Source organism: Indicator indicator, chromosome 20 (assembly GCF_027791375.1).
Source record: "Indicator indicator isolate 239-I01 chromosome 20, UM_Iind_1.1, whole genome shotgun sequence".
Taxonomy (NCBI): domain Eukaryota; kingdom Metazoa; phylum Chordata; class Aves; order Piciformes; family Indicatoridae; genus Indicator; species Indicator indicator.
Genome location: NC_072029.1, coordinates 5,050,793 through 5,073,469, shown reverse-complemented (window position 1 = coordinate 5,073,469; position 22,677 = coordinate 5,050,793). Strand labels below are relative to the sequence as shown.

Here is a 22,677-nt window from a genome sequence, read left to right as displayed (position 1 = left end):
AAAGAGTCATGAATTGACACCATCCACACCAGCAGTGGTTAAGGAGAAAAGTAGGAGATTATACACAGAATCACAGAATGCTAGGGGCTGGAAGGGAGCTCTGGAGATCATCCAGTCCAACCCCCTGCCAAGGCAGGGTCACCTAGAAAGGTCACATAGGAACATGTCCAGGTGAGCTTTGAATATCTCCAGCAAGGGAGACTTTACCACCTCTCTGGGCAGCCTGCTCCAGGGCTCCATCATCCTACAAAGCAAAGAACTTCCTCCTCCTGTTTAGCTGCAACTTCTGTTCAGGCTTGTGTCTGCTACCCCTTGTCCTGTCACTGGGCACCACTGAAGAAAGCCTGGTCCCATCCTCCTGCCACCCACCCTTCAGGTATTGATCAGCACTGATGAGATCCCCCTCAGCCTGCTCTTTTCCAGACTAACCAGCCCCAACTCTCTCAGTCTTTCCTCACAGGAGAGTAGCACAGCAATAGTGCTACCAAAACAGCTTCTGCAGGGGCACAGTAGAGACTCCTCACATTCTGTTCTTAGCTGCCACTCCTGAATGGAGTTTACTGAACAGAGTAAGTTTAGGATGAAACCCCAGACAGATTGTATGGTAATTACCAGCAACTGAACCTCACAGACTCATAGACTGGTTTGGGTTGAAAGGGACCTTAAAGATCACCTAGTTCCAACCTCTCTCATATGCCATTCACTTTGCATGCAAAACATGCAAAGAGAAGTCCTTTAGTGCTGTTTGATGATGGAAGCCTGGTGTCAGATGGTCCTGCACACTGCCTGCATCTCCTACATTCAATTTCCATGTGACCATTCTCACAAACCATTTGCACAAGTCCATCAACCTGATTCCTAATCCACTTCAGGAGCTGAAGAGGCACAGAAACATTCAGATCATTCACACAGAAGCAGGACTCAAATTGCTGAAATCAGCTGCCTAGAGTCATTTGTTCTCAGGCACTCAAAAGCCAATCCATCTGACCACAGGCACATCACAGCTATCTGTCATAATTCAGACATAAATGTCCTCCTAGACCTGATCTCTTAAATGAATTCTGGGCATGCCAGAAACCTCCTTCACACTACTCTGAGTTTACAACAAACAAAAGATGGTACTGAAAGTTTCCCTCTTCCCCACTTTCCACTAGACTCAGCTGCTCAAGGCCTCATCCAGCCTGGCCTTGAACAGCTCCAGGGAGGAGGCATCTACAATCTCCCTGGGCAACCTGTTCCAGTGTCTCACCACCCTCACTGCAAAGAATTTCTTCCTAATCCCCAGCCTAAATCCAGCTCAAAGCCATCTGAGTCTTCTGTTGCATTTTCTCCACACCTGGCTTTTGTTTTGGTCTCCTACAACAGATTCATAGTTACAGAACAGTTTGGGTTGGAAGGGACTTGAAGATCCTCTAGTTCCAATCCCCATGCCATGGGCTGGGACACCTTCCACTAGACCAAGCTGCTCAAGGCCTCATCCATCCAACCTCCAGTGAGTGAGCACCCACAACTTCTCTGGGCAACCTGTTCCAGAGACTCATCACCCTCCTCCTGAAGACCTTCTTCCTAAGATCCATTCTAAACATTCCCCCTTGTCCTGTCTCTAGACACCCTTATGAAAAGGCCTTCTCCAGCCTTCTCTTCTCCAGGCTGAACACCCCCAGCTCCCTCAGCCAGTCCTCACATCAGAGGTGCTCCAGCCCTTGGATCCCTCCTCTGGACTCCCTCCAGCTTCCAGCCTGGACATTTTTCTGGTTTTGGACAGAGATGACTTTTCTGAGCAGGTTGCCACAGATATGGAGACATATTCCAGATAAAATATCTCATGGAGTATCAGGTTGTGCTGGCTGACAGTTTAATTTTACATGGCTTGGCTGACCATTTGTTTCTCAGCTCCAAGGAACAATGACAGAGAAAGCCACTCTGGGAAATATCTAGCAAATAAAATTACACTTGAATTAACAAGCTGAAATTAGCTAAGTGATTTGTTGTGCAGCTAATCATCCTTAATGAAATCAGCTCATACTCATTCCTCAGCCTCCACACCATTAGCACCACTACAGCTCTACATACTGGGAATCTGCTGGATCCTGTGCACGACCACAAACGCATCTGAGAGTCCCACTTTGACAGGGTGGTTGGTTGAACTTATCTGGGTCACAGCAACAGGAATCTGGAAGACAAAACAGGGAGATAGGCATGAAATGCTGAAGGGAAAATAATCAGACTGAAAATGACAGCACTACCAGAATGAGCCTTTAACCAGTGTAAATGCAGAGAGGCACAGATTTATTGAGTGGGCTTCTCTAAGCTAAACAGTCCCTTCATCATCCTCACTGGACTGGCCTTAGAATCACAGAAGGGACTTCAAACATCATCTAGTTCCAACCCCCCTGCCACGAGCAGGGACACCTTCCACTAGACCAGGTTGTTCAAGGCCCCATCCAACCTGGCCTTGAACAGCTCCCTGGGCAACCTGTTCCAGTGTCTCACAACCCTCCTCTAAAGAATTTCTGCCTAATCTGCAGTCTAAATCTCCCCTCTTCCAGCTTCAGTCTGTTCCCCCTCATCCTATCACTACAAGCCCTTTTAAAAAGTCCCTCCCCAGCTCTCCTGTAGCCCCCTTCATGTATGGAAGACTGCTCTAAGGTCTCCCTGGAGCCTTCCCTTCTCCAGACTGAACAGACCCCATTAGAAACCCTAAATAAGTGTTTTATACAATACAATATAATATGTCTAAGGATCTGGTGAGGACTGAAATTACTGGTTTCAATTTTTATGCCATCCCAGTTTGCTTCACATCTTACACAACAATATTCACATCAACACTTAGAGGTGGAACAACTGTTCATGACAAGACAGAAAAGAGTAGTAATTTTCAGTGATTTCTTTCCCCCCTAGCTGAAGAAAAAAGTGTGCTAGCACCAGACAAGGAGGAGGAAGCAATATCTCAGCTACTGTTCACAGATTCATACATTGCATCAGGTTGGAAGTGACCCTTAGAGGGGTTGAACTGAACCCCTATTGAACACAAACTGAAAATTCAGTTGGGAATCAGGATTTCAAATCTTATGGCTTAGATAACTTGCACTGAAAAGCACTTGGAGTCCTGTGTGAAGAGATCACAGCATCACAGAAATATTCAGGTTGGAAAAGCCCCTCAGGATCACCAAGTCCAACCACTGACCCTACTCTAGAAGGTTCACCTCTAAACCATATCCCCAAGCACCACATCCAAACCACGTTTAAACACATCCAGGGCTGGTGATTCCACCACCTCCCTGGACAGCACATTTCAATCCCTGACCACTCTTGCTGGGAAAAAACTGTTCCTACTGTCCAGTCTAACCCTGCCCTGTTGCAGCTTGAGGCCATTCCCTCTTGTTCTATCACTAATTACCCGTGAGACCAGCACCAACCTCTCCACAACCTCCTTTCAGGTAGCTGTAGAGAGCCAGGAGGTCTCTGACCCAATGATATAAATGTTTAGTATGTCTTGAAGCAGCAGGGAAAGTATCAATGCCATAGAATTATAGTATGGTTTTGGTTGGAAAAGACCTTTTAAGATCACTGAGCTCAACCATTCTCTGATTCTAGCAAGGCTGGGGCTAAACCATGTGCCTCAGCACATCTCTGCCTCTTGGAAACACCTCCAGGGATGGGCATTCAACTACCTTCCTGGGCAGCCTGTGCCAGTGCTTGAGAACCCTTTCAGGGAAGAATCTTCTTCTGATCTCTTATCTAAACTTCCCCTGGTACAACTTGAGGCCATTTCCTCTCATCCTATCACTTGTTACTAGGGAGAGGAGACCAATCCCCACTTGGCTCCTACCTGGAAGCTGCAGAGAGATTCCTTCAAAGCAGAATAAGCCTCATGTTACTGTGATTGTATGTTATTAACCCCTGGGATAAGCTACCAAGGGAAATGATGATTCATTACCCATTGCTTCTTTCAGATCACAGTTGGGTATCCTATGTTTCAAAGCTGGCCTTCACAGAACCAAAAATTACTATGTCTGAAATCAGATGAAACTGAATCAAGAGTAAGAAGCTCAGCTTCAACTCTGTAAAAGTAGCCAAATTACCCTGTTGGACAGTATTTTTCACCCAGCAGAAAAAATGCTGAGTGAAAAGCTGTTATATCCATTAGGTGACAATTCAGTGTAGCCTGCATGACCTGTAATGGCTTCACTTCTGGTATTTCAGCTGAGCATCAGTAGTTGTTCTCCTTGTCCCCAAAATCTCATTTAGCTTTGCTTCTTCCTGACTGCACAGAATCATTTCAGTTGGGAAAGTTAAGATCATCCAGGTCAAGCATCCTCTAACTCTACCCAGGCTGGGGCTAAGCCATGTCCCTCAGCACCACATCTCTGCCTCTTTGAAACACCTCCAGGGATGGGGATTCAACCACCTCCCTGGGCAGCCTGTGCCAGTTGTTGAAAGCCCTTTCAGGACTTCTAAGCTCCAACTTAAACATCCCCTGCTGCAACTTGATGCCACTTCTCATCCTATCATTTCTCACTTGGGAGAAGAGACCAAACCTCACCTGGCTCCAACTTCCTTTCAGGGAGTTGCAGACAGCCAGAAGGTGTCCCCTAAGCCTCCTGTTCTCCAGGTTGAACATCCCCAGCTCCCTCAGTTGCTCCTCACCAGCTCTGTTCTCCAGACCCTTCCCCAGCTTCATTGCCCTTCTCTGGACACACTCCAGCACCTTAATGTATCTTATTTTATAGCAACAGGGAGGAACAGATTTTGAATTCATGCTGAATTCTATTCTTCATTTGGGTCAGTAATGCTGACATTATTTTCCATCAGAGTTCTCAGATGTTATTCTTCTTGACTTTGAGGATGTGTCACAGAATGCCAGGTTGGACCCCAAGGATCATCTGCTCCAACCTTTCTAGGTTATAATGGAGTTGAAATGAGCTGGCCCAGCACCCTGACAAGCTGAGCCTTACCACTGTCCAATGGAGGGGAATCCACCACTTCCCTTGGGAGATGATTCCAATATCTGACTGTTCCCATGAGCAAACGTTTTCCTCTGGAGTCCAATGGGAATCTCCCCAACTTGTCCCCACCAGCCCTTGTCTTTCCCATGAGACTCCTTGTGCAAAGGGAGTCTCCATCCTCCTGGTAGATGTCAGAATCTTACCCTTATAAAAAGAACAACATAAATGTCTCTGCCCTTATTCTGAAGGAGGTTGTAAGCAGGGTGCAATTAATGCTCCACTTCAAAACTCAACATGAAAGCTAAGAGCCAGAGCATGCTGCAAAATGGTAATTAGGAACAAAAATAGGACTTAAATAGGGTTTTCCTTCCCAGCTCCCTAAATAGTTATTAATTACTCTGCAGACCAAACTGCATGAAACATAATCAGGAATTATGTGTTGCATAAACTGATCTTCTGCTAAGATCAAAGAGCCTCTTTCCATGTTAATATTTTTGGATAATAATAAAGGCAAAAAAATGCCAGGCACATATAATGCAGGCAGAACATCCACCCTCACTGTCCATTTTGGGTTTAGTTTTCATACTTTTTTATTCACTTTTCAGGACTCAATCACAAGGTTTGGGGGTTTATTACAGGAGGCTGACTATTTTCCATCACACATCAGTTTTCTCTATGTGCTAGCACTTAACCACCCCCCTTCAATTCTGTCTCCTTTCACAACAGGAAAAAAAAAATTCTCCTCCAAGTATCTTTTAGAATTATTTTCTAGCTTCACATTTTGGGCAATTTTGAACAAGCATTTCAAATTTTATAGTAGTTTCTGGATGACTACATCAAGAGAGAGTCATTAGTATTTAAGTGGACAAAAAAAAACCCAAAAGGCTTCAAGCCAATGAAATGAGGAAAACTATCTTAAGCCATTAATAAAGCCTTTGGTACCTTTGCTTAATTTGTCCTACATTCATCATGAATGATGAAAAGAAACCAAATGTTACACTCAGGAACACCAGCTGTGGTGGGAAAAGGCTACAAAGAATTTGTTGAAGAAAGGAATAAAGCTCTTCAGAACTGAACTTCTGTCAAATGTAGAACACAGAATCACAGAATGCCAGCTTGGAAGGGACCCCAAGGATCATCTGCTCCAACCTCTCTAGGTGACAGTGGAGTTGAAATGAGCTGGCCCAGCACCCTGGCAAGCTGAGTCTCAGAACTGTCCAGTGTATGGGAATCCACCACTTCCCTTGGGAGATGATTCCAATGTCTGACTGCTCTCATGGGGAAACATTTTCCTCTGGAGTCCAGTGGGCTCAGGTCCAGACAGGGCAGAGTATCTCCTAACCAAGAACATCAGGCTCCTGAAAATGTCACTATTTGAATGTCAGAATTCATATCTAGTTCTTGTCAAATTTATCTTAAAAACAACAAACTGAAGTATCTTCCCTCCCCACTTCTCCAAGTCTTGAAGGCAGGAACTTTGTTGTTGTCTTGAAAAAAAGATTTTTTTTTTCTTTTGCCTTTCAACAGCTTAAGATAAACAAAGCTTTGGTGCACGCTCCTTTGGTTCAGCCCAGGCTCCACTGTGCTGAGCAAAGTTTTCCTGAAGCTGGAGTCAGAATGCAAATAAATTGCATTTTCAGACTGCTATATTCAGAAGCAGAGCTGAAGCAGGCCTTGCACCAATGTGTCTTTGCAAAGATAAGGGAAGCTGGGCACGTGGGCAGAGCAGAAGCTTCTCCTGCCTACAGCGCTGGTCCAGTGAGAGCATCCTGTAGCAGTCCTGCTGGCAAGGTACAAACCCATCCATCTCAGGTGAAGAGATGAGTGCTGCTAGGGGAATAACCCAGATCCTCACTAGCTTCCTAATGGAGGGGAGAGCAGCACTATTAGTTCTGCTTCGGTCAGGTGCATGTCTTCAAACAGGCAAGAAAAATGAGCCTGAAGCTCACAACTAGTTTATAGGGTAGAAAGAAGAAAAAGTGGCTATCACAGAATCACAGAATAGTAGGGGTTGGGAGGGACCTCCAGAGGTCATCAAGTCCAATCCCCTGCCAAAGCAGCATCACCTAGGGCAGGCCACACAAGAACACATCCAAACAGGGCTTGAAAGTCTCAAGAGAAGGAGGCTCCACAGCCTCTCTGGGTAGCCTGCTCCAGGGCTCCAGCACCCTCACAGCAGAGAATTATCTCCTAATGATAAGGTGGAATCTCCTGTGTTCTAGCTTGCACCTGTTCCTTTTCCTATCACTGGGTATCATCCAAAAGAGCTTGACACCTTCATCTTGACACCCACCCCTCAGATATTTACAGACATTGATCAGATCCTGTCTCAGACTTCTCTTCTCCAGACTGAACAGCCCCAGGGCTCTCAGTTTTATTTCACAACAGAGCTGTTCCAGTCCCTTCATCATCCTTGTAGTTCTCTGTTGGACTCTCCAACAGGTCCCTGTCTCTCTTGAATTGGGGAGCCCACATTTCTCCAAGTCTGGCCAATCAGGCATATCACTCATTCCATTTTTTTAATGTAAGAAGGATAATAGAGAGATTTATATCTTGCAGAGATAGTCCTGCTTTGAATGCCAAATTGAGATTCAAATAGCCAAAAAAGAAAGGAGTTGTGCTTTGCCCCTAAGGATTTGAGCTTATCCATCTCCTGATTCACACTTGCACGAAATTCAGCTGGAGATACAGCCTCTAGGCCATAGGCTCCAGGATCCTAGCTTCTCTAGAAAGAACAAAAAAACCCCTAAAGTGACAGCTGAAATACTGAAACACTTGGACAATGCAGAAGCACCCAGCTGAGAGAAAACAACATACTAGTGATGTGAAGGCAAAGCAGGTGGCCACAGCCTAACCACTGTTACCACCAAATAGAAAGAAAACCTCCCAGAACTAGAGACACAATCCAGATATTTCTTCTTTGAAATACATCAGACATCAAGAAGAGACAGTTGTAGGAAAAGAGATGACCTTTTAATACTAACCAGTGATTGTAGAATCTTTTCAAATAGGCTCAAATTAGGTGAACTCATTGAGCAAATCACAGAATCACAGAATGGTAGGGGCTGGAAGGGACCTCAGAGATCATTGGGTCCAACCCCCCTGCCAAGGCAGGGTCACCTAAAAAAGGTCATACACGAACAGGTCCAGGCAGAGACTGGTGGAGACTCCACCACCACTCTGGGCAGCCTGCTCCAGGGCTCCATTATCCTTAAATTAAAGAAATTCCTTCTCATGTTTAGGTGGAACTTCTTATGTTCAGGTTTGTGCCTGTTATCCCTTGTCCTGTCACTGGGCACCCCTGAAGAAAGCCTGGTCCCATCCTCCTGCCACCCACCCATCAGGTATTGATCAGCATTGAGGAGATTCCCCCCTCAGGTAGGGACTTTTCAAACCCCAAGAGGAACTTACTAAATCAAGAATTTACTAAACAATCAAGAATTTACTAAACACTCAGCATTTCAAACCACCCCCAAAAAAGGCCATTCAAAATCCAGGAGCAGCACATTTGAGCCACTCTGATGGTTTTCAAGTCCATCCCATGAACATCACTTCCACAATAAGATGTTATTCTCAGCAAAACGTAAGCAATGTCATGAAATGGTCTTAGAATAGCTGAATTTTAAAATAGAAGGGGAAGGGGAAGGGGAAAAGGAAAAGGGAAGGGGAAGGGGAAAAGGGAAGGGGAAGGGGAAAAGGGAAGGGGAAGGGGAAAAGGAAAGGGGAAGGGGAAAAGGAAAGGGGAAGGGGAAAAGGAAAGGGGAAGGGGAAAAGGAAAGGGGAAGGGGAAAAGGAAAGGGGAAGGGGAAAAGGAAAGGGGAAGGGGAAAAGGAAAGGGGAAGGGGAAAAGGAAAGGGGAAGGGGAAAAGGAAAGGGGAAGGGGAAAAGGAAAGGGGAAGGGGAAAAGGAAAGGGGAAGGGGAAAAGGAAAGGGGAAGGGGAAAAGGAAAGGGGAAGGGGAAAAGGAAAGGGGAAGGGGAAAAGGAAAGGGGAAGGGGAAGGGGAAAAGGAAAGGGGAAGGGGAAGGGGAAAAGGAAAGGGGAAGGGGAAGGGGAAAAGGAAAGGGGAAGGGGAAGGGGAAAAGGAAAGGGGAAGGGGAAGGGGAAGGGGAAAAGGAAAGGGGAAGGGGAAGGGGAAGGGGAAAAGGAAAGGGGAAGGGGAAGGGGAAGGGGAAAAGGAAAGGGGAAGGGGAAGGGGAAAAGGAAAGGGGAAGGGGAAGGGGAAAAGGAAAGGGGAAGGGGAAAAGGAAAGGGGAAGGGAAAAGGAAAGGGGAAGGGGAAAAGGAAAGGGGAAGGGGAAAAGGAAAGGGGAAGGGGAAAAGGAAAGGGGAAGGGGAAAAGGAAAGGGGAAGGGGAAAAGGAAAGGGGAAGGGGAAAAGGAAAGGGGAAGGGGAAAAGGAAAGGGGAAGGGGAAAAGGAAAGGGGAAGGGGAAAAGGAAAGGGGAAGGGGAAAAGGAAAGGGGAAGGGGAAAGGAAAGGGGAAGGGGAAGGGGAAAAGGAAAGGGGAAGGGGAAAAGGAAAGGGGAAGGGGAAAGGAAGGGGAAGGGGAAGGGGAAAGGAAAGGGGAAGGGGAAGGGGAAGGGGAAGGGGAAGGGGAAGGGGAAGGGGAAGGGGAAGGGGAATGAAGAGGAAGAGGGAAGAGGGAAGAGGGAAGAGGGAAGAGGGAAGAGGGAAGAGGGAAGAGGGAAGAGGGAAGAGGAAGAGGGAAGAGGGAAGAGGGAAGAGGGAAGAGGGAAGAGGGAAGAGGGAAAAGGAAAGAGAAAAGGAAAGAGAAAAGGAAAGAAAAGGAGAGGAGAAAGAGGAGAAGGAGGAGGAAGGAGAAGGAGAAGGAGAAGGAGAAGGAGAAGGAGAAGGAGAAGGAGAAGGAGAAGGAGAAGGAGAAGGAGAAGGAGAAGGAGAAGGAGAAGGAGAAGGAGAAGGAGAAGGAGAAGGAGAAGGAGAAGGAGAAGGAGAAGGAGAAGGAGAAGGAGAAGGAGAAGAAAAAAAAGGCAATTCCTCACAGATATAAAAGAATTTGTTTACTGAAAGGACAATTTTCAGACCCGACTTACTTCTTTGTAGCCAAAAATGATTCGCCCATCGTTGAGAAGCGTGGCCTGAAAAGTGAAACTGCCCAGGTTGTAATTATCCTGCAGGTGTACGTGGTCCCACTGGACAACTAGTGCTGTGCCTGTGAACCCCAGAGTGGGGGTAGAGAGGCAAAAAGAAGGAAAAAAATAATGTGAGAAAAACATTCATAGAAGCACAGAATCATCAGGGTTGGAAGGGACCTCAAGGATCATCCAGTTCCAACCCCCCTGCCATGGACAGGGACACCTCACACTACAGCAGGTTGCTCACAGCCACATCCAGCCTGGCTGCAAAAACCTCCAGGGATGAGGCTTCCACCACCTCCCTGGGCAACCTGTGCCAGTCTCTCACCACCCTCATGGGGAAGAACTTCTTCCTGTATTAACCCTCTGTAGGAAATGCCCTTAACTGCAGTTGCTCCAGAAGAGTGATTTTGTCTCTTTTGAAGCAACTCTCAGCCCAGCACCCTGAAATGCCAATAACAGAAGCACATATTGCAACTGCAATCCTCTTAAAGGCAGCCACAAAGAATTACCTCAACTATTTGCAGGAAAAAAGGGAGCATAGAACTGGTTTGGAATTGCACAAGGAGCCAGCACTCAAGATTTCAGGAGTACTGCCACAACCACCACTCTGCAGTGGCTATTTTCACACTGCATGTATTTATATTTGTATTATTTATATTTATATCATTTATATTTGTATCATTTATATTTATATCATTTATATTTGTATCATTTATATTTATATCATTTATATTTGTATCATTTATATTTATATAATTTATTTTTATATCATTTATATTTACATTTTAGTCATATTATTCATATTGAGATTTATATTGATATTCATATTTATATTTTAGTTATATTATTTGATTATATTTTTGTCACATTTTTGTTATACTTTTGTTATATTATTTGATTTAGTTATATTATTTGATATATTGAGATTTATATTGAGCTTTATGTTTAGATTTATATTGACACTTGTTTAGATTTATATTATTTATATTGATATATTCATATTTTACTTGTGTTTTAGTTATATCATACATTAACATTTATCTGTAGATTTATATTATTTATATTGATATATTCATATTTTATTTGTATTTTAGTTATATTATATATTGACATTTATCTTTAGATTTATATTGATATATATTCATATTTTATTTGTATTTTAATTATATTTTATATTGACATTTATCTGTAGATTTATATTATTTATAATGATATATTAATATTTTATTTGTATTTTAGTTATATTATATAGACATTTATCTTTAGATTTATATTGATATATATTCATATTTTATTTGTATTTTAATTATATTTTACGTTGACATTTATCTGTAGATTTATATTATTTATATTGATATATTCATATTTTATTTGTATTTTAATTATATTTTACATTGACATTTATCTATAGATTTATATTATTTATATTGATATATTCATATTTTATTTGTATGTTAATTATATTTTACATTGACATTTATCTGTAGATTTATATTATTTATATTGATATATTCATATTTTATTTGTATTTTAGTTATAGCATATGTTGACATTTATCTTTAGATTATCTACATTGATATATTCATATTTTATTTGTATTTTAATTATATCATATATTGACATTTATCTTTAGATTTATATTATTTATATCGATGTATTAATATAAATAAAATATAAATAAAATATTATTAACATTGAGATTTATATTGACATTTCTGCTTAGATTTATATTATTTATATTGATATATTCATATTCTACTTCTATTTTACTTATATTATTAACATTGAGATTTATATGGAGATTTATATTGACATTTCTGCTTAGATTTATATTATTTATATTGATATATTAATATTTTCATTTAATTATTTCTATTTCTACATGACCTGATGAGTCTATATAACCTGATGTGAAGTGCTAATGGCACAGCCTGTGTAGCAAAACCTCTTATTTGAGGAATTCTGAGTCTCCCATTAGCTGTGCATTAATCTAAATAGCATTATTTCTTTTATTTTTTGTTTGTTTGTTTGTTTTTCATGCTTAAGGCTCTGCAAATGCAAAACAATTAGGGGCTGGCAACAAATAAATGTAGCTTAAATGAAAATCACAAAGAATTCACAGGTGGGAGAAATGTTGAGTCTGTTGTGAAGAGATTTAGTTGGAAGAGGCTTGTTAATATTCATGGGAGTGCTCTGGCTGCATCTCCACTTATCACACTAAAGATGTACCACAAGCAACTTGCATGCCCTGGGAGGATGTTTTACAGCTGTGGAGGGTTTTATTCAAGCAGCTTGGTTGAAAGACACTTATCACCAGAACTGTGTTCCCTGAAAAGGGCTTCTTCTTTTTCTATCTCTAAATGCCTTCTTCACCATCCTTCTCTCTTTGGCACTAATGGGAGTTGTGTGCCTTGATTCACAACACTTGGATTTAATTTCTTCCTGGGGTGTTCAAGCTGGGTCACTGTGCATCCAGCTCGGTGTGCTTCTGATACAGCCTTGAAACAATTCCATCACCTCCCTGGGCAACCTGTGCCAGTCTCTCACCACCCTCATGGGGAACATCTTCTTCCTAACATTCAGTCTGAATCTCCCCACTTCTACTTTTGCTCCATTCCCCCCAGTCCTATCACTCCCTGACACCCTCAAAAGTCCCTCCCCAGCTTTCTTGGAGCCCCTTCAGATCCTGCAAGGCCACAAGAAGGTCTCATTGGAGCCTCCTCTTCTCCAGACTGAACAACCCCAACTCTCTCAGTCTGTTCCAGAGCAGAGCAGCTCCAGCCCTCTGCTCGTCCTCGTGCCCCTTCTCTGGACACCTTCCAGCACCTCCAGATCTTTCCTGGAATAGAGGCTCCAGAACTGGACACAGAGCCCCAGGTGGGGTCTCAGCAGAGGGGGAGAATCCCCTCCCTGGCCCTGCTGGCCACACTTCTCTTGCTGCAGCCCAGGCTCTGCTTGGCTCTCTGGGCTGCAAGTGCTCACTGCTGGCTCATGTTGAGATTCTCATCCCCCAGCACCCCCAAGGCCTTTTCTTCAGGGCTGCTCTCCAGCCAGTCCCTGCCCTGCCTGTATCAGTAGTTGGGATTGCCCCAACCCAGCTGCAGGACCTTGCACTTTGTCTTGTTGAATCTCATGAGGTTGCCTTGTGCCCAGTAGCCTGGAAGTCAGCACTTTGATAAGGATTAGCAGTGTCTTCCTCAGAATCCTCAAGTTCTTTCAGTAAAGATGACAAATCTCAGGCCATAACATCAAATTGTTTATGAAATGTTTAAAAATCCTCCATGCAAGGAATAGGAGTTTCTCATGGAAGTCTGTTTTATTGGGTAAATATCCAATAAAATGAATATCCAGCAAAACAAATGCTGCCAGCAATGGCTAGGTTGAAAGGTTATGACAAGGTGCAAAGGTAATAGGATATGTTTTGATCCCTGATCCAAAGCATAAAAATTAACACACCTGCCTGGAACTGTGACAGATCTGGGGATGTGTTCTTAAGTTGTGCTTGGATTCATTACAATAAAACCACACAGAGAATAGCATGGATTTACCCAGGAAGATGTAAAACAAGCCTAGACCTCATGATGTTGTGACACTAAACTCTGCAAGTTTTAAATTCAGAGTAGAGAGTCACTGCCACTGCATTTGATCGCTAAAGGCTTAAGGTGAGGCACCAGATGCCTTTCAACCACAGAGGTAATGTTTTCAAAATATTGATTATAACTGACTGCAGGAGACAGATATCCACAGACCTCTGAAATATCTCACAGAGCTTCAAGTTACCATCCTGCAGTTTGCCTTTTACCCTTTCAGTCTTTGGTACAAGAGATTGTTGAGACCTCCTGGTGTAGATGAGTGTGCGGGGGTCCGGCCCTTAGCCACTGACAGCTTTATTAACCTTATACCTGCCCTGCTCCTCTGTGCTCTTGCCACTGCATTCCCCAAATGCTGTCTTCATTTTAGCTGCTGGGGGGATGATATTTACTCTTCAGGTACTGAAGGAACAGGAGCTTGCCCTTTCACACAAGAGAGACTTTGAATTTTAAACCACATAAAACACATGGTTAGTTGGAGTCATGGTTAGTTGGAGTCATGGTTAGTTGGAGTCAGGGTTAGTTGGAGTCAGGGTTAGTTGGACTCAGGGTTAGTTGGACTCAGGGTTAGTTTGAATGATGGTTAGTAGGAGTCATAGTTGGAATGATGGTTAGTTGGAGTCAGGGTTAGTTGGAATCAGGGTTAGTTGGAGTCAGGGTTAGTTTGAACGATGGTTAGTAGAAGTCATAGTTAGTTGGAACGATGGTTAGTTGGAGTCATGGTTAGTTGGAGTCACGGTTAGTTGGAGTCATGGTTAGTTTGAATCATGGTTAGTTTGAATCATGGTTAGTTGGAGTCATGGTTACTTTGAATCATGGTTAGTTTGAATCATGGTTAGTTGGAGTCATGGTTAGTTTGAATCACGGTTTGAGTCATGGTTAGTTTGAATTTTGTGGACTTTAACATCCAGAAGGTATCTATCAGTGGGCAGTTTGAGGCTGGTTGCCTTTAAGAAAGTGCCCCAGTTTGAGCTGGTTGTCTCTAAAAAGGAACCACAAAGTTGCAGTCCTCCAGAAGGTGCAGTGTCCAGGAGGTGCACTGGGATGTGCCATCTTAGTATTTCCTCCCATAACCTGGCTGCAGAGTCATTGTCTTTCTCTTTCTCCCCTTTCTCCTCCCTGGATGCAGTGAGCTCCCTTATCTGATGTGGGGGAGGATGATTCCAGTCTTATCTGTGGTCTTCAAGGCCTGACAGATTTTTATTGCACAATCTTGGCCTGTTTAGGTTTAATACCAGGGACTAAGGGGAGGCAGTTTCAGGCCTGGCCAGCCTGAATCCAGCCTAGCAATGGGGGCAGGGGGGATGGAGAAAGAGCCCTGGGGTGTATGTTAAACCCCAGGTGGGGAGGAAAGGAGCACTGGGCTTTTGGTCTGATTTGGTGGAGGTTTTATGTGAAGCTTTGTGGCTTAATGAGCTTCTCTGTTAAACCCAGATCATGCATTCCTTTGCACTTTTATCTGCTTTGCTATGCTCTCCACTCTGCATTGTACCACTGCAGTATTGTGGCTTGTGAATAGATTTTCCATTTAAACTTCCCAATACTCCCACCCTGTGTGTGAAGCAGTTTGCTTTTGCCCCAGGGGCACTAGAGCAATCTGCCCTGCTCTAAACCATGACAGAAAGGCACCAAAAGTTTCAGTTCTCCAGGGGCTAGACAGTCCAGGAGGTGGACTGAGGGAATTGTGATGTTGTTATTCAATCCCAGAATTCTGCTATCTCTTTATAAACTGGCAGCAAGACCAACTTGGTCTCTTTTCTCCCTCCTCTAGGCTCTCCAGAGGGAGTCTTTCTCTGGTACCATGGGGGAGGAGGTCTGTTGGTGCCCTTCAGAGGCCTGACTCATTTTCCCCGCACAACCTTGGGCTGTTTAAGACCTAATGGAAGGGAGACAAGGAGCACTGGGGCTTGTGGTTTACTCTGGTTGGGGGAAGGTTTTTGGGGGTTTTCACATATCCTGTATCTGTATTAGGTGTTAAGGATTCATGTGTTCTGTATTTTCCTACATGGCTTTGAATATAGAATCACAGAATTGTCAGGGTTGGAAGGGACCTCAAGGATCATCCAGTTCCAAACCCCCTGCCATGGCCAGGGACACCTCACACTACAGCAGGTTGCTCACAGCCACATCCAGCCTGGCTGCAAAAACCTCCAGGCATGAGGCTTCCACCACCTCCCTGGGCAACCTCTGCCAGTGTCTCACCACCCTCCTGGGGAAGAACTTCTTCCTAACACCCAATCTGAATTTCCCCACTTCTACTTTTGCTCCATTCCCCCCAGTCCTATCACTCCCTGACACCCTCAGAAGTCCCTCCCCAGCTTTCTTGGAGCCCCCTTCAGATCCTGGAAGGCCACAAGAAGGTCTGTCCAGCACAACAATGCTGTATTTCTCTCCAATCCAACGAGAGTGTCTTTATTTTACTTCCTTTGTTGTTATTCAATCCCAGAATTCTGCTATCTCTTTATAAACTGGCAGCAGTTTGGGGAGTAAAATAATTTCTGTCTGCTCTTTAACTATCCAGTTAAGAAAAAAACCCAAACCCATTCATGACTCTTTAACCATGTTCTAAATGAAGAGGTGTCTATGGATGTTTAGCTACACGCTTTAGACAGCCTGTGAGTCAAAAAAAACCCAACCAAAAAAGCCCCAAATATTTAAAAAAGTCTTTAGTTTTCCCTTCAGAAATAGTTATATAGGAAAACAGGGGGAGGCAAGGGACACAGACACATTCATTTACAAAGAACTACTACATACCATTATCAAAGTATCTGACTGTTGAATTTCTTGACACACTGGGGTCAAAATTTGCCATTAAAGGTGCAATATATTGGGTAGCTGTTAGCATTCGATGCACAACTTCTCCAGTATATATGAAACCTATAATAAAAAAAAAAATAAAATTGAGACCATTTCAGTAACTTCTGGAAAGACTTCTTAGAATGGCAGTGTTAAGGAGTTGAGTTTGTTGTCCTCCTGCTTGCCTCAAGCTCGTTTTTCCCACCGTTGTCCCAGGAAGACCGCTGCTTATCGATGAGACCACAAGCTCTGGGACCACAGCAGCTGATAACCTTACAAGGCCACAGGTTCTGCTTTCCAGAGTGTTGGCATGCAAGCTGGGGCTTGAATGGCTCCAGGTATGGGACCTCAAACACACCCCTGGGCACCCTGTTCTAGTATTTGACCATGCTCATTGTGCAGAACTTCCTCCTGATGCCCAACCTACCTCTGCCCTGCTCCAGTTTCAAACCATTGCCCCTCATCCTATCCCCACAGCCCCTTCTGAACAGTCCCTGCTCAGCCTTCTGTAGGTCCCCTTCAGATACTGAAATGTAGCTCTAAGATCCCCCTGGAGCTTCCATGCTGAACAGCCCCAATTCTTTCAGCCTGCCCCCACAGGATAGGTGCTGCAGCCCTCTGATCATCATTTCTGCTACATTCTCCACAGTCAGGTCTCACATGGTTATCCTGCTCAGCCCTGAATCCATGGTACTCCTCAGATCAGTTGTGGGCTTCTTTCATCAGAAGTGCTCTCCCAAAACCTCCTACTGGTTTGGAACTGGAGTTTTTCATAGAATCACAGAATTGTCAGGATTGGAAGGGACCTCAAGGATCATCCAGTTCCAACCCCCCTGCCATGGCCAGGGACACCTCACACTACAGCAGGTTGCTCACAGCCACATCCAGCCTGGCTGCAAAAACCTCCAGGCATGAGGCTTCCACCACCTCCCTGGGCAACCTGTGCCAGTGTCTCACCACCCTCATGGGCAAGAACTTCCTCCTAACATCCAATCTGAATCTCCCCACTTCTAGTTTTGCTCCATTCCCCCCAGTCCTATCACTCCCTCACACCTCAAAAAGTCCCTCCCCAGCTTTCTTGGAGGCCCCTTCAGATACTGCAAGGCCACAAGAAGGTCTCCTTGGACTTTTCTCTTCTCCAGATTGAACAACCACAACTCTCTCATCCTGTCCTCATAGGAGAGGTTCTCCAGCCCTCTGATCATCCTCATGGCCCTTCAAGGTAGAACAGCCATCAGCAGTGAACACTGCCATGCTCCAGTTTTCTTCAAGGCAAATCTGTGTATTGGAAACCTCTGCCATGTCAGCCAAATAAAACTGTACTCTTCAGCTTTGCCAACTCAACTACAGCTGACAAATGGACTAATTTCTTCATATGCCCCAACCTAAAACCCGACTTAAATATTCTCCTTGCTCTAGAGTGAGTAATTTCTTCAGTTTTACCTTAGCCTTTGCCTGGCTGGTCAAAACTCACAAGCTTTAAGTGGGTTAAAGCTCCAGGTAGACCTTCAAAACTAAGGTTTGCATTTTACTTCTCCTCCTAAGTGTTTAGCAAAAAGTGCCTTAAGATGAAGTGTTTGCTTTTTCTCCTCCTATTGATTTAATTGAGTTCATTCCAATAGCAAACATCCCAAAACCAACAAGACCATTTTGAGCTGGCTGAAAATTTTCCAACAGCAAGAATTCTACTTGGAAGTCAGCTCCCAGAAATTCAGTTCTTTACTGGCAAGGGACAGTACCCACAGCAGCAGTGTTTATGGTGATTTGGTGTTTTCTTTTCCTTATTCAGTCACACTCAAGGTCAATCCCTTTAACTCTCAAGCTCAAGACATCCTTTCTCCTCACATTTAATGTCATTGCAAGGTGGAAGTGTTGATTTTCACGAGGGTAGGAAGGCTCTGCAGAGGGACTTGGATAGATTGGGTCCATGGTCAAGGTCCACAAGGCCAAGTGCCAGGTCCTGACCTTGGGTCACAACAACCCCAAGCAGTGCTACAGGCTTGGGGCAGTGTGGCTGAAAGCTGCTGGCACAAAGGGACCTGGGGGTGCTGATGGACAAGCAGCTGAAGAGGAGCCAGCAGTGCCCAGGTGGCCAAGAAAGCCAAAGGCATCCTGGCTGGGATCAGAAATGCTGTGTCCAGCAGCAGCAGGGAGGGGATTGTCCCCTGGGACTCAGCTCTGGGGAGGCCACACCTGGAGTGTTGTGTCCAGTTTTGGGCACCTCAGCACAAGAGAGATGTGGAGGTGCTGGAGCCAGGGCAGAGGAGGGCAAGGAAGCTGGGAAGGGTCTGAAGAATAAATCTGATGAGGAGTGACTGAAGGAGCTGGGGATGGTTAGTGTGAAACAGAGGAAGCTGAGGGGAGACCTCCTGGCTGTCTACAGCTACCTGAAAGGAGGTTGTGGAGAGGTTGGTGCTGGTCTCTCCTCACAGGTCATTAGTGACAGAACAAGAGGGAACAGCTTCAAGATGCAGCAGGGTAGGTTTAGACTGGACATTGGGAAAAAAAATTTCAAGGAAAGAGTGGTCAGGAATTGGAATGTGCTGTCCAGGGAGGTGGTGGAATCACCAGCCCTGGATGTGTTTAAAGGTGGTTTGGATGTGGTGCTTGGGGCTATGGTTTAGGGATGAACCTTGTAGAGTAGGGCCAGTGGTTGGACTTGGTGATCCTGAGGGGCTTTTCCAACCTGAATGTAGCTGTGATTCTGTGATACAACACATGGTCATGGAATCACAGAATGCACTGGGGTGGAAAGAACAACTCAAGGTCTCCTAGTCCAACCCCCTGCAGTAAGGAAGGACATCTGCCACTAGATCAGGTTGCTCAGAGTCCCATCAAGCCTGATCTTGAATGAAGGAGGGTGTAATGATGAAGGAGGGTGTAATGATGAAGGAGGGTGTAATGATGAAGGAGGGTGTAATGATGGAGAATACAAACCTACCCTTAAAACACAACTGTGAAATTCCAGAACTAAACACAAACCTGAAGAAAAGGGTCCTGCCTCAAAACTGAAATACCATTTCCCAGCCAACTCCAGTTAATATATGCTATTAAAAAACTATTAACATGCAACTCCAAGGCCAGGTTGGATGAGACTTTGAGCAACCAAATCTATGGGAGGTGCCTCTGTCCATGGCAGGGGGGTTGGAGTAGATGATCCCTAAGGTCCCTGCCAACCTATGATTCTGTGATTCTAAGCACTGTGAGATGAGACAGGCTTGGTTGATAAGCTATAGGAAGACAGCATGAATTAAATCACAAATTTCTGCTCATTTTAGGCATCCTTCTACTCCTATCCTCTTCTGAAACATGTTCTTAGATGTTTGCTGACTGTTCATGCAACTAGTTCTGGAATCACTATAAACAGAGAAACAAAAAGATGGCTCTCTGGAATAATTTTCCTGCATGGCTGAGAGCCATGAGGATTAAGAGTGGCTTGAGAGCAGTCTCAAGAAGGGTGTGAGTTGATGAAACACTCAACAGGAGCCAGCAATGGTCACTGGCAGCCCACAAGGCAACTATGTGCTGGGCTCTATCCAAAGTGTGACCAGCAGGATGAGGGAGGGGATTCTGCCTCTCTGCTCTGCTCAGACCCCACCTGCAGCACTGCAGTTCTGGGGTCCCCAGCACAAGAAGGACCTGGAGCTGGGTCCAGAGGAGACCAGAAAAATGATCAGAGGGCTGGAGAACCTCCCCTGTGGAAACAGGTTGAGAGACCTGAGGCTGTTCAGCCTGGAGAAGAGAAGGCTCCAGGGAGACCTTAGAGCAGCCTTCCAGTATCTGAAGGGAGGTACAGGAGAGCTGGGGAGGGACTTCTTACAAGAGCTTATAGAAGACTCAGTTGGAAACATTTAGCATTGACAAAGAGGTGAGCTGGGAACCTCACTGCCTTTGCTTCATTTTGAACACATCAATGTATCCGAACAACACAGTATTTTAATACCTGGAGTCCTAACCAATAAATTAAATTCTTAGGTCTAAACTACGACTGGTTTTTGTTTTTTTAAACACATTTTGAACACATCAATGTATCCAAACAACACAGTATTTTAATACCTGGAGTCCTAACCAATAAATTAAATACTTAGGTTTACAACTGGGTTTTTTTGTTTTTCTTTTGGTTGGTGGGGGGTTTTGGGGGTGTGGAGATCCTTTCTAAACATCCCTTTTCTCCCTTGCTCACCGATAGGGAGAAACACCAGTTTCAACACACAGAATTGTGTCTGCCCACACATATTTACAAGTTGTGTCTAAACCTGAGCTTCTGCAATACAGAGCTGTGGCTGGAATTTTACTCTCTTACTCATCACGTTAGGACAGCCAAGAGTCCTGCCAAGGTGCCATTTCTGATGATTCCCTTTACTGCTGCTTGCTTCTTCAATGCTCTTCCCTGGTGATTTATTCCCTCATACTTATTTGGACATTTTAAATATCTCTCATTTCACAAAATATTTTTGCTGCTTTATTACCCCCGTGGCCATTTTAACACCACCTTAGGTAGGTCTCTACCCTTGAGACCATTCCTCAAAAATATTTTGAAGACAATAGAAGCCAAACCTTTGACTCCACATTCACGGATTACAATTAACCTTAATGCCTCAGTGCTCACAACGGTCCTACCCTTACACACAGATTCCTTTTCATGCCTTCATCCCATTTAGAGTATAAATGTCACCATTATGGCTAATAATGAGGCAAACACAATAGGAAAAGAAAAGAAAGTCCTTAATTGTGCTGGAGCACAGAACTCAGTGACTCAGCCCAGGTAATTAGTAACCCCAGAGCATATTCCAAGTGCCTGCCGGATGCAGCTTTACTCTAGACAAAAATGAAAAGCAGGAGGAGGATGATAGCTGGGAAGCAAGGCAAGCCTTACATGAAGATCATTCTAATGAGAACTCCACTCATGTGTTGGAACCACTTGAAAAGAACCACAAAGGCATTTCAAATCATCCCAAAGATTCAAAGGCTGAAGGCTGGGCAGCGTGGACATTTTATCATTGCCACTACAATTTAAAGAAAGCAGCAATATGTGAGATCAACCTGGTTCTGAATGGACTTCCACAGAAAATTGGCTTATACTACCTGTGACCTAATTTTCTGAGAGTGCTAAATGTCCATGGTTGATTCACTTAGTCAAGGAAGAAATTTTTCAGGCCTCCAATTTCCTGAACCACTTAATCTCTCCTTTGTGGGAGGGGTTGCTAGAGCCTTTTTCCAAAGCTCTCCCCAAGTCCTATAGCTAGAAGCACAAGATGCTCCTAAATATTGGAATGGAGACAAATTGAAAGCAGTGTCCAGCATTTTGCAAGCTTTAGAAATCTAACTAAAATGAAGGATGAAGCCAAATTAAGGTCACTTGTGAGTCAAGGTGGGTATGCTCCTACTCAGTGCACAAATCCACACTCATTGTCCTAGTTTTGATCTATGAGCTGCCCAGGGCAGAAGGATAGAAAAGATATTTTACCCCTTCCAAAAGAGTAAAGTAAAAATGCTCCAGTAAATTAAAAATGGCCTCAGGTTGCAGCAGGGGAGATTTAGGTTGGAGCTTAGAAGAAACTTCCCTGAAAGGGTTCTTAAGCACTGGCACAGGCTGCCCAGGGAGGTGGTTGAATGCCCATCCCTGGAAGAGTTTCAAAGAGGCAGAAATGTGGTGCTGAGGGACATGGTTCAGCACCAGCCTTGGTAGAGAGAGAGAATGGTTTGACTGGATGAGCTTACAGGTATTTTCCTACCAAAATGATTCCATGATTCCATAAATGCAAAAGCATGCATTTAAACCACTCCAAACAGACAGCGTGGTACAGGAACCTGGAGCTCATACCAAAGAACCATCTCACCATCTCATACAAAAGATGAAATCACAGGACACATCCTGCTGGAAGAGACCAGAGATCATCCAGTCCAACCCTTGACATTGCACTGAAGGGTCACCACTAAACCATGTCCCTAAGCACCAGCTCCACAGGCTGCTAAACACCTCCAGGGATGGTGACTCCAGCACTGCCCTGGGCACAACATTCCAATGTCTGAGAACCCGTCCAGGGAAGAAGTATTTCCTGATATCCAGAAAGGCACAAGAATGCTTTGGAGAAAAAACAAACCAAACCAACCAAACAAACAAAAAACCCACCCCAAAACCAACACCAAAACAACCAACCATGTTAATTTTGTTATCAGGCAACTAATGTTAAGTAAAGCCGTACAGTATCCTGGGGTGCAGCAAGAAAAGTGTGGCCAGCAGGGCT

At 44.3% G+C, this 22,677-nt stretch overlaps 1 protein-coding gene across 1 annotated transcript in view; it reads right to left on the bottom strand.

Annotated features, from left to right (window-relative positions):
- PLXDC2 (plexin domain containing 2) overlaps positions 1-22,677 on the bottom strand; it is a 316,666-nt gene that overhangs the window by 74,168 nt on the left and 219,821 nt on the right. The window contains exons 5-7 of the mRNA XM_054390077.1: positions 16,388-16,510; positions 9,999-10,117; positions 2,074-2,173 (exon numbers count right to left, since the gene is read on the bottom strand). Coding sequence (XP_054246052.1) covers positions 2,074-2,173; positions 9,999-10,117; positions 16,388-16,510 — 342 coding nt within the window. The remainder of the gene's footprint in view (positions 1-2,073; positions 2,174-9,998; positions 10,118-16,387; positions 16,511-22,677) is intronic.